Source organism: Trichosurus vulpecula, chromosome 8 (genome assembly GCF_011100635.1).
Source record: "Trichosurus vulpecula isolate mTriVul1 chromosome 8, mTriVul1.pri, whole genome shotgun sequence".
Lineage (NCBI taxonomy): Eukaryota > Metazoa > Chordata > Mammalia > Diprotodontia > Phalangeridae > Trichosurus > Trichosurus vulpecula.
The window spans coordinates 256,635,805-256,648,729 of record NC_050580.1 but is presented as its reverse complement, the minus strand read 5'-3'; the positions used below and the strand labels follow the sequence as shown (position 1 = coordinate 256,648,729).

Sequence of the window (12,925 nt, the reverse complement as noted above, 5' to 3'; positions counted from 1 at the left end):
GTCCATGGAGTTTTCTTGGCGAAGATACAGTTTGCCACTTCCTTCTCCAGTGGTTAAATGAGTTGCCCGTGGTCACACAGCTAGTAACTGTCTGAGGCCAGAACTGACCTCAGGCCTTCCTGACTCCAGGCCCAATACTCTATCCACTGAGCCACCCAGCTACCTCCTAGGCAAACAGATTAAGTGACTTGTCCAAGATCACACAGCTAGCAAACGCCTGAGGTTGGATCTTGTTCAGTTGTTTTTCAGTCGTGTCCAACTCTTTGTTGCCCCATTGAGGATTTTCTTGGCAAAGACAATGGAATGGTTTACCATTTCCTTCTCCAGCTCATTTCAGAGGTGAGAAAACTAAGGCAAACAGTAACTTTCCCAGGATCATATAGCTAGTGTCTGAAGCTGGATTTGAACTCAAGTCCTACTCGAGCCCAGCACGCTATCCACTGCACCACCTATTTGTCCATACTAAACCACTTAGCTGCCCCAAAATAATATTTCATGGTCCAAAAAGCTCTTCAACTGGCCCTTCACAGCAAAAAGGGGGTCCTTTTATTCCTCCCTAACTGGTTCCCTATCTCAACCCCTGCTGAGGTTCTTCTCTTCCCTCCATCTCAGCCCTTCAGAAAACCGAGGCAACTGAACTCACATTAACCATGAGCTCCCTCGTCCCTGTTGTTTTTATTTCAAAAGTTATTTACATCATGTCCCATTCTCTCCTTTCTCAATCTCTAACAAAGTGGCAGACTTTCTCCTTGCCAAGACCAACTTGTGCATAGATATATATGTATCTATGTATGTATGTGTATATGTAAATACATACATTTTTTTTCTCCAGCAGATCGTAACCACAATTATCATCACATTTTTCTTTCTCTCTGCCTCTTTCTCCTCCCATCTTTTCCCTCCTGTCTCACCTTTCCCTATCCACTGGTTCCTTCTCTACTGCCTTCAAATGTGCCCAAGTCTCCCACATCCTCAAAAGAAAAAAAATAAGCACCCTTCACTAGATCCCACTAATTCTGCAATCTATCGCCCTATATTTTTCCTCCCTTTCTCAGTCAAATGTCCTTAAAAAGCTGTCCCCACTACCTGCCTCTACTTGTTTCTCTTCTCTATCACACCTCAACCCTTTGTCATTTGGCTGTATATGTGAGAAGCAGAGTAAAGAGTTGGCCTTGGAGTCAGGAAGGCCTGGGTTCAAACCCCCTCCCACTGAATACATAATTTATGACTCTGGCCAAGTCATTTAACCTCTTCATGTTCTAGGTAACTCTCTAATACTCAAGTTGCAGAGAAGGTATTAAACTGATTGCAATTTGTAGGGAGAACTTCCTCACTTGAGAGTGCCCTGTACAATTAAACTGGTCCTACACTTACACATGTACTAGCTGTCTTTCCCATTAGGATACGAGCTCCCTGGGGTGAGAGATTGTTTCATTCTTTGTATTTTTTCTCTAGCACCTAGCACATAGTAAAGGTTTAACAAATGCTTGTTGATTGGCAGGCTCAAATTTGAAGTCCTCTAAAATTTAAATACCTTCAGAACCTGACTTCAGCCCTCTTTTCCACATTACTGTCCTTCACCCAGACAACAACATTCTATCTTCTGTCTGTACCTTTGTCAATGCTGTGTCCCCATGCCCAGAATAGGCAGCCTCACCCTGTCCTTGTAAAAAAGCTCTACTTTCCTTCAATACTCAGCTCCAACACGGGGTGCTTTTCCCATCCCTAAAAGCTACTAGTGCCTCCTCCCCTCTCCACTCCCCAAATAACCTCGTACTTAGGTTGTATGGATACTGTTTTTTATTTTCTTATTTGGGTGTGTGCTGTTCTCCCAAGCAGGACGTAGAGCAGATACTGTTTCCTTCTTGTCACTCAATCAACAAGCACTCCTCAAGCACCTACTATGTGCCTGGCAGTCTGCTAGTCACTGGGAATACAGACAAAGAGGTAAGTCCCTGTCTTTAAGGAACTGACACTCTATCAGGCAGATGTATATATTAAGTATTTATGATTTAAATACAAGATAAACTGGGGGGGGGGAGGCGGGGAGCAGCTGAAGAGATAAGAAAGGCTTCATATAGGAGGGCATGCTTGAGCTGACCTTTGAAGGGCACTAAGAATTTTAAGACACAAGTGGAGAAGGTATGTAGTCCAAGAAGGATCAAGTGTGCAAAGGCACAGAGATATGAGGTGGAGCGTCAAATATAAGGAACTGCAAGAGGTCATTTTGTCTGGACCATATAGTGAATGAAGCTGAGTGGTATATGATAAACCTCAAAAACTGGACTGGATGCAGGTTGTAAAGCTCTTTAAAAGTCAATCAGGGAAATTACATATGACCTTAACGGGAACAGGAAGCCACTGGAGTTTGAACAGACAATTGTAAAAGATACTGTGGAGGCAGAATACACACAAGACTTGGCAATGGGGTGGAGATGTGGAGTAACAGACAGTCTGTCTTTGCATGCCCCATACCCAGCACAGTGCCTGACAAACAGGAGGGCGTAACAATTGTTTGTTGACTGACTGATTCCTACTGGTTGATTTAACTAAAACTATGAGCCTTGTGGAAAGTATATGAGGAGAATCTTTCACATCTCTCCAGTAGTTCAGCACAATGTGTGGCACTGAGTAGATATTTAATAAATGTTCATTGATTAACTGACTGACATCACAATTCTGGGTGATATCCCCTCTTCCAATTCCATTTTGCATTTGGTACTTCCGAATTGCAGTACAGAGGTATGTATACCATGTTCTATAGCTATTCACTGAATTAAAAGTATCATAGACCGCTAAGTCCTTGTCCATCTCTATGAATCCAAACCTTACAGGATTTACTTGGTCCTAAAAGTTTAACACTAAAATATTACATGCAAAAGTAATGACTAATGTAGCCTTATTAAAATCTTCCTTTAGAACCTAAAGCTCTTCCAAAAAAAAATGACAAGGTCACAGTTGTGAAAGATAAACTGCTGGTTCTGTTCACATCAAAGAGTTAATACCTCTTTTCTGGAAGCCATCAGGTTCTGCTAATCCAACTAGGAAAGAGTACAAAAAGTTAATAATGTCAGGCCTCTGTAAAAACATAGCTTTTACAAATCATATTCCCCCCCACCAAAGGAGAAAAGCTGTAGCAGCCTGGAAATTGAACACTATATGTCAGCATAACAAAATAATTGTGATAATGACAGTAAAAAATAACAGAACATAAGCAACTTGCTTCAAATGCTATCAAGTACCTTTCTCAAGAGGACCTAACCTACTTTACAAAGAAAATCAAAACCACCCTCCCCTCCCCCCACCACCCGTGACTTCCCTCTTCTCAACACCACACCTAAAAACCATTCTACCATTCCCCAGCTTTTGCTCATTTGTTCCAGATTAAATCTCTATGTTCTCTTGGAGATAAGGTTAATTCCTCTTGTGTCTTGGATCTGTGTTCTCCAATCTGCTAGGGAAGCTTACTGGCTGAATCATCCCCTCTCTGCCTCCTCTTACATCTCTCCCTTTCTACTCGTTCCTTCCCAAATAAAACCTATAAACATGCAAAGGTCTGCTCCAATCTTTAAAATATCTCTATTTTCCCCAGCCATCTCCTCAAGCTACCCTCCTCTATCTCTCCTACCTTTCACTGTAAAGCTCCTAATACTCACTATCTTCACTTGCTCACCATCCAATCATTCCTCCTCCCCTTACACTATAGCTTTGAATCCCACAACTCTACTGAAATTGCTCTCTCCAAGGTTACCAAGGATTTTACTGCTAAATCTGATGGCCTTTTCTCAATCCTCAGCCTCCTTGACCTCCTGGCAGCTTGACACTTTCAATCACCCTCTCTCCTAGATGTTCTCTCCACCCTTGTCTTTCATAACATTGGTTTTCCTTCTACCTATCTTACTGCTCCTTTCTCAATCTCCTTTGTTAAAACATCCTCTACCTCCTACCTACAGACTGTAGGTATCTTTCAAGGCTCTATCTTGGGCCTTCTTTCCTTCTTGGTATACTTTTTCTTGATAATCTCATCAGCTCCTATAGATTCTATTACAAACATTAGACAGAAGACTCCCATATCCAACACTAATCTCTCTCCTGAAGGTTAGTCCTAAGTCAAAAACTCCATGGATCATTTTTATCTGTATGTCCCTTAAGCATCTCAAACTCAGTCCAAAATGGAACACCCCACCTTCCCCTATAAACTTGCCTCCAAACTTCCCTATATCTGTTGAGGCTCCACCATACTGTACAAAACTTCATAGTCATCCTTGACTCTTCTCTGTCTTTCCCCTGACAAATCCAATCAGTTGACAATGCTATTGGACCTGTATACCATCTCTCACATACATTCCCTTCTCTCCACACTCAAGGACATCATTCTAATTCAAGTCCTCATCACTTCTTGCCTACACTACTGCAATAACCTCCAAATTAGTATCCCACCTCCAGTTTCACTCCAATTCATAAATTACAGTTGCCAAAACAAGTTTCCCTGGGGAAGAGTAGGTACAGGCAATAATCTTGTCACTGCCCTACTCAAAAAATATTCACTACTTCCCTCTCTGTTGTCTAGAAGATAAAATATAAACTTCGCAGACTAGTATCTAAAGTCCTCAACAACCTGGCTCTAATCTCCCTTTCCAGGCTTATTTTATATTACTCCCCTTCATTTGAGCCAACCTGAGCTAGTCTGTAAACCCAGCCTTCCTTCTCCCATCTCTGCACACGCACTGAGACAGTCTTTCATGCATAACATGTAATCTTTCCCTTATTTCCACCTTGAGAATTTTCCTCCTCAAATTATATTGTATTCACTTATCCATAACTACTTGCATCACTCTCTGGGACAGGAGTTGGCAACCTACAACCTATAGGCCAAAATCTGTTTTTGAACACCCCCTGCTCACGACTGTGTTTTTTTTTATGTTTTCAAAAACAACAAAACTTTATTTTAAAATGTAAAAACCACTCTTAGCTGGGCCCCTACAAAAACCGGCCATAGGTCAGATTTAATCTGCGGGCCACTGCAACCTACACTCTAGGAGAAATATAAACCTAATGGTGCTTGGACCTTGTATATATTACATAGGTCATACAAATGTTTGTTAAACTGAACTGAAATTCTTTCTCTCATACCATAAAGGTACCTATCTTTCTATTCCAATTCAATTAAAAAAACCATCTATTAAACTCTATGTGCAAAGAAAGCACTGCCCAAGCCTAACTCCTCCACCTCTATCCCTGAGTCCAACTTCAACCAACTTGATGGAAGCAAAATGGATGCCAATAAATTGGGAAAAAGCTAAAGAAAATGTGTTATGTGGAGGTAATGGAATATCACTGTACTATATAAAATGATGAATAAAGAAGTACATGAAAAGACTTATCTGGACCACGCAAAATCAATTAAGCAGAACCAGGGAAAACAACACACCAGTTCGACAATGTAAATGGAAAGAACAGCACTAATAAAACAATCCAAACAATGCTGTGAAATTAAAATGACTGAGCACAGCACAAAGCGATATGAAATGAGACCTCCCCCCACCACCTTTGCAGAAGTAAGGGACCATGTGTAAGGGACACAGCACATGATATCACATTTTCTGGACAGGTTTAGTTTTAGTGGTGCTTTTCTCTTCCTTCCATTGTTCACGTTTTATCATAAAGGCTACCTCTCTCGGAGGGAGTTAGCAGGGAGAATACAGTGGCTAGATGGAATAACAGACAGCAATAATCATTTATTTAAAAAACAATATGAGAATTAGGAGTCAGTGAAATCTGAACCTTAATCCCATCTTATATACTTACCATGTGATCACTTAAACTCTCAGAATTTATTTCTTCATGTGTAAAATGGAGACAACATTTATACTACCTACTTCACAGGATGTTAGGAGCCTAAAAATGCTATATCTTAACAACTCAAATTTATTTTCTCCTTTGACAATGTCATCATTCCTGTGGCTTCAACTATTACCATTAAATGGGTGACTCTCAAATCTTCTATCTCCAAGTTTACATCTCTTTCCCAAGCTATATGCCTTCATTTACAACCATTTGCTAGACATTTTCTTCCATAATTCTCTCTAGTTCCTCAAAATAAAAATACTCAAAGTTAAACTCATCATCCTATGCCCCAAACCAGCTTATCCTTTCTTTTCGGTATCTGTTACTGACATACTATCATTCTAGTCACCTAATGTCAAAATTTGTGTCCTATTTAAGACCATACCTCCTCAACTCAAATGACTTCTCTCCTCCCTACATCCCTTCTCTCCTTCCCCCATTTAGTTCCTACCCTCTCTCCATTTCTGCCCCTCCCACCCCCCCTTTTTATGACAACCCCCTATCACTTGACCACTCCCTACTGTGCTAGTGCATCCACTCCATGAAGGCTGCATTTCACTATAGTTTCAGGACTGGTGCACATACCTGAAGGATGTCTTGGAAATCAAATTAATTTAAACCACTACAAATTTTTATTACATAACTTCAGCTACACCATAGTGGGCAACGCAACAAATCCTGCCCTACCACAATCAAATCCCTAGAGTTCCCCGTAGTTTCTCTTCTCCCCACCCCAACAATGAAGAGCAAATGACCTAATCTCCTACTTTCCTGAAAAGACTGAAGCCATCTCTTATGAACTCCCTTGGTTCCTCTAACTCTTCTCAGAATCATCCTACTCCCTCTTCGTTATGGTTAACAAAAAAAATCTCTACTCATCATTAAGGTTAATCCCTTGCCCCTAACAGATCTGACAAGAGCAAGGACCATGCCTTAAGTGGAGAGTACCTCTGTGCCTGGCACAATGAACAGTACCAAGTAGGTACTTAAAGTTTGCTGAAAGGATGACTAGGGAGTTTAATTAAACACTACTCCTATCTTCATGGAGTTTAAAGTTCAGTAGTACACGATGACATATGCACAAATAACTACAATATAAAACAACCCATCATATTAAAAATAAACGAGAACAGAAGGAAGGCCTGAAGGAACCAGACAAGCAAGAGAGCTTTGAAAATAACATTTTGACATAATTTACATGACCAATGAACTGATGCAAAGTAAGTAGAGCCAAGAAAACCATAAACAATTTAAATGGAAAGAACTACAACCACTAAACAAATGAAAATGAATGTTACAAAATTATAAAGGAAAACCTTGGCCCTGAAAAATCTGAGATTTGAGAATATAATTCCCCGAACTTCTTTGCAGAGATGGGAGGACCATAGTTGCAGAACAACAAGTAAATTTCATATTTCTTCAAAGTATCGGTCAGTTTTGCTTACTTTTTTGGTCTTCCTCTTTTTCCTTTAAAAAAAGCTAGTTATTAAGATATGGCTCTCCGGGAGAGTAGAGGATATAGAGAGAAATTTAGGCAATGTAAAAAAACTAAATATATCAATAAAATCTTATTTTTAAAAAACAATAATTTTAGAATGTTGAAAACTAAAAATAAATTAATAAAAAAAATTCACAATAAAAAATAGTAATTTTAAAGCTCTATAGGGAAAAGTTACATGTTCAATTTATTACATATCTAAAAAGAAAAGCAAGCACTACATAGTAAATCTAAAGTTAATGTACAATCCTCTCCTTTACGTTCTACAATGTACATGAAAATGTTTATTTCTTGTTTACTAAGTTCAGAATTAAAAAGAAGGAAAAAAACAGTCCATGATAAATATGTAAGTATAAGTGCATATGTGAGATCTTAGAGTAAAGATCCTAACTGAATGAGGGTAGGGATATCAGAAAAGGCTTCCTGCAGAAAGCAACCTTTAAGATGGCTTTTAAAGACTGTGTTAAAAACTCAACAGAAAAGCACAAGGGAGAGTATTCTAGACATAAGAAAGAATGTAAACAAAAGTATGAATGTTATAAAGTACAGGATTTAGATAAGTGACAAGTGGTCTGGTTTTACGGAAGAATAGAGAAAGGAAAGATCTGGCTAGAAAAGGAGTTTTGCACCACATTTTAGAAGACTTAGAATTAATGCCTGGCTGAATATAAACTTTGATAGATTCCAGAGAGCCCCTAAAACTGTTTTGAGTAGAGGAGTGACATGACCAGGTCTATGCAAAATGGTACTAAGTCTGTCAGCTAGGTGGTGCAGAGGATAGAGCACTGTGCCTGATGTCAGGAAAATTCATCTTCCTGAGTTCAAATCCAGCCTCAGACACTTACTAGCTATGTGACCCTGGACAAGTCACTTAACCTTGTTTGCGTCAGTTTCCTCATCGGTAAAATGAGCTGCAGAAGGAAACGGCAAACCACTTCAGTATCTCTGCCAAGAAGCCCCAGTTGAGGTAATTAAGAATCAGACACAACTAAAACAAATGAGTGTCAACAAAGTAATTAAGTCTGGCAGCCATATCAACAAACAGTTTGGTGGAAAACAAAAAATTAGGGTGGGAATATTATTTCCTGGGAGACCATAACAATAGTGTAGGAATGTGTTAATGAGGGCTTGGACTATGGCGGAGGCAGATAGGAGTGGGTAAGTGAGGGAGAGGAATGGAAACAAAATATCAAAGGTAAGAGAGAAGAATCAATGACAACACCAAGGTTTAAAATATAAGACTGGGTTAATATATGTTTGTGCGTGTTTACGTACATATATACATATATACAATCCAAAAGGCATTCAGCTACTTCCTTTCCTTTTCTACTATGACTCCCTTAATTCAGACTCATAACATTCTTCTGCTATTCCTTTCTCCTGGTTCCAGTTCATTCTACACACCATCAGATTTGTCTTTTTGAAGTGTAATTCTGATCACATCACCACACTACTCAAGATCCTTTAACAGGTTTTAGGACTTACAAAATAAATTCAAAAGTCTTTAGAATGGCATTCAAGGCCCTTATATTCTGACTCTAGTCTTCTCTTCCATGTCTTTCCTGTTGCTAGATCTTTCTTCATACTGTTCCTTCTACCTGGGATGTCCTATATTTTATCTTTCTTCTAGCACTAATCACATTCTACCCTTTATTACAGTTACCTGCAAATATGTCTTCTCTACCCTACTAGATTTTAAGCTTCTTGAGGGCAGGATCTTGTTAATCTTTCTATTTTCCATTGTGACTTGCACATAATAGGAATTTAGCAAATATCTGTTCAACTGAATTCCAAAATACAGAATCGTTTGTATTTTACCTCCTTGGCATCAAGTAGGCTATGTCTTGAATCTTACCTACCTGCTACAGACCCATTAACCTAGGACCAGTATATTATTTGTCAGTTTCTCCCTCCAGGGCCTAACACAGTACACTGCACAAGATACACTGACAATGTAAGAGATCCACGATTTCAGGGGTCTCAGTGTTCCTTCTATCGTAACTTCATTCTGTTCAATTCTTGTCCTTTTCTTTCCCTAAATCCTTCAAAGATGATCCACCCAATGCATTAATGGGCTTCCTCTGTTTTTTAAAACTATTTCAGTAGTACCAATGAAACTGCTATCAGTTATTTCTCACTCTTGCTACATAAACTGCTCCACTTCCTCTTCTGATAATACCAATCTTGGACAATGTCTTTCTACGTTCCAACACTATTACAGTCTATGTAAATACTATATGCAACGTCCCATTACCCTTTGGATAATTTCTAATTTTGATGACTTCCAAAGTTGTAGTGTTCCATGATTTGCAACTTATATATAGCATCACCAAGGCAATATTGGTATTAAAGCTGTGAGGTTTTCCAGCAGTGACTGGTTTACCAGGCATCAGCCAGTCTGAGTTCTACTCACTCAGTTCTGAGCCCAGTTCATTGTCTATAGTAACTGTTCAAAACACACCCACCCCCACACACACACCCGTCTGGACTAACTGAATGGGCTGCTTTGACAATGACTTTTTTTACCCAGTGTTTTTCCAATGTGAATGGTTAAACCACTGTTCTGAGTTTCACTAAGAAAGCATGGTAGTATTCCTAGGCTCAAAGCAATAGTATAGTGTCTTGCACTGTATATTATAGTCCTTTAAAAGGTTTCCATTGAATGAATGAGTGGATTTGAATGCACGAATGCTGGAAACGGATGAATAAATGCTGGAAAGGTCCATGTGGAAGTACAGTGAAACATACATAAGTACCCAAACCCATTTTCCTAATAACAGAAAAATGACTAATAAAGGCTTCGCTATCCCAGTATATGCTTTCCAAATACAAAAATTCGACAAAAACATTACAATCTATGATGGCAGCAACCAAACTAAAAATGATCAACCTTCTTATGTGTTACATATGAAAAATAGTGTTGGCTAAAAAGGCACCGCCTCTACTTGCAAAAATACAAGAAATTTCCATTCCTCCCCATTACATGCTCTGTCATTGTAACAAGATCCTCCCCTTTTCACTCACCAATTCAAAAAAATGTTACTTCAATAAACACTTAACTAATATTCTCACCCAACAAAATGCCTACTTTGATGTCTCTGTGTAGAAGAGTCGTGACTTCGTATTTACTAGCAAAGCATGAGATCAGAAAGATCTCACAAAACTGGAAGAAACACAGACTGATGAACTGATATCTGAGGATCAGCCTGAATAAGGTCAGAAGAGCTCATCATCAGAACACTGGACACCACAGGATCACAAATTTAAAGACACAGGTAACCTAATACAACATCTAATCCAACCTTCTAATTTTATACTTGAAGAAACTGAGGCCCAGAGGAACTAAGAGACTTACCCAAGGTCACACAGAAAGTAGGAGAGGCAAGATTCAAATCCAGGTCCTCAGACTCCAAATCCAACAATCTTTTCATTACATCACACTGCCTCCCAGTTGATGAATTCTTTTCAAGACACAACAATTCATGAAAATAAATCTACTAAAGTTCAGAAGAGTTGCAATCTATGCCAGTAAAAAAGATACTTACTGATAAAATCATAGATCCCTGAAGTAAAATATATTATCCTACTACAATCAATTCCATTTTTCTTCCATGACCACAAACATCACTGCCAAATCCACTTCCAAGGATGTTACCCCCTAACTTGTAGGTATTACAAATGCACCTCAGCTTTTCATTCTCACTCATTCCTTTTGTAGGAATGACTACCACCATCCAAGAATATTTCAGAGATACCCTGACCTGCCTCCTAATATCAAGGAACCCCTAACTTAACTGCCAAAACAGCCTGTATCCCCCAACCCCATGAATTGTTGCTGATGTCCTGGAGTTAGACAAGTCCCTACTTCTATTGACCTACCAGGGAAGGAACCAAGGATGCAGTCCATGTTCTAGAAGTTGAGGCTGTAGTGAGCAAAGATGTACTAGCTGATATATAAAGATGGAATTCTGAATACATTTTCCCACAGAAGTAGTATTACAAGTACTAGTTAAGTTCTAGAGCCCTATTATAAGAACTTTCAGGGTTCTCAAGAGGACCAACCCATAGGCTGCCATCACCAGGAGCCAAAGAATCCCACTTCACTTCAAAGAACACCTCACACATGATCAGCTTTTATCATTTCACATCAAACAGGGCATTTAAAATATAACCAGAAAAATTTTAAAAAGACTAATTCAGGAAGTAGAGTTAACCTTCTCATGATTGCAATATTGCACGGACTGGCCTGTTTGTTCTAGCGTCAGCTAAGTGGCAGAAGAGATAAAGCACTGGGCCTGGAGTCAGAAAGACCCAATTTCAAATCTAGCCTCAGCAACTTCCTAGATCTAAGACCCTGGGCAAGTCACTTAACCTCTGACTTCCTCAGTCTCTAAAGTGGAGGTAATAATAACATCTCCCTCTAAGCAAAGCTTTGAGGATCATATGAGATACCTGTAAAGCATTTATCATAGTGCCTAGAACACAACAGGTGCTTAACAAATGCTTGTTTCTTTTCTTCCTTGTTCTGGTTCATCTACTACGCCTGTTCTTAAGCCTCCCCTCACAAACTCCAATCATCACCTGTTTCCCTGTGTCTAGTTCAAACAAATCCTGAATACCAAACCATGTTTGTGCATGATGATTGTGACATCTGCCCCATTTGGGTCACTCAGTGCAGAGTCTGGTTCATTGATTCAACTGACAAATCTTGTTTCTGTCTTACAGCCTACCACTCTGAATCCTAATTTCAGTTTCATTAATGGGATTCAGAATAACTAAACATCCCTTTTTCAACATGAATTAATACCCTGGCCATAATATCTAGTCTTCAACCTTCTCTATTTCATAGGATAATAGATTTAAAATTGGAAGAGACCTCAGAGGCTTGGGATCTTAGTCAGCTAGTAGGCTGCCCAGTACAGTGGCCACCAGTAAATCTAGCAATGGAAAATAAGTACTATATAGTTTTAACTAGATTAAAAGTTAAGGAAGTTTTTATAGTCTGGCCTAAGAACATAGCCACCATTATTAAACTTTATGGGAAAATTCATTCTGAGATCAAAACGACAGAGAATGAACTTCAATTTGTGTTTGAGAAAGTTTTAAATTCTTATTTTTTTTCACATTTATTGCTTTTAATTTACACAGAAAAAATAAAAATTTTTAAAGATTTTTTAATATCATTTCCACAGCATATACCTTTTCTTGATTCAATGATGAATTTTCTTCCTTTAGTATCTGCAGACTCTTCTTAAGTTCTAGACTATCTTCAGTAAGAATGTTTCCCTACAAAAATATTCCACTGTAAATTTCAGAAAATCGATAAAAGAATTTCAAGTGAAAATTCTAGTAAACTACACTATGGAATAGTATAAACCTCAACTGCCCTATCTGTAAATCAGGAATGATCATATTTGCACTATTAACTTCATACGGTAGTTGTGAGAAAAGCACTATGTTTAAAATAAAAGAACTATGGACAATAGTGTTTTTCTCAAGTATTCTTAAGTGTCATAACCACAGATTTAAGGAGTTGGATGCTTCAGAAAGATCTCAGTCATCCACCTCATTTTAAAAACA

General features: G+C 38.8%; 1 protein-coding gene across 1 annotated transcript in view; it reads right to left on the bottom strand.

Annotated features, from left to right (window-relative positions):
- The window catches only part of TRIP11 (thyroid hormone receptor interactor 11), a 103,667-nt gene that overhangs the window by 63,421 nt on the left and 27,321 nt on the right, over positions 1-12,925 (bottom strand). The window contains exon 9 of the mRNA XM_036734419.1: positions 12,545-12,631. Within this exon, the coding sequence (XP_036590314.1) occupies positions 12,545-12,631 (87 nt within the window). The remainder of the gene's footprint in view (positions 1-12,544; positions 12,632-12,925) is intronic.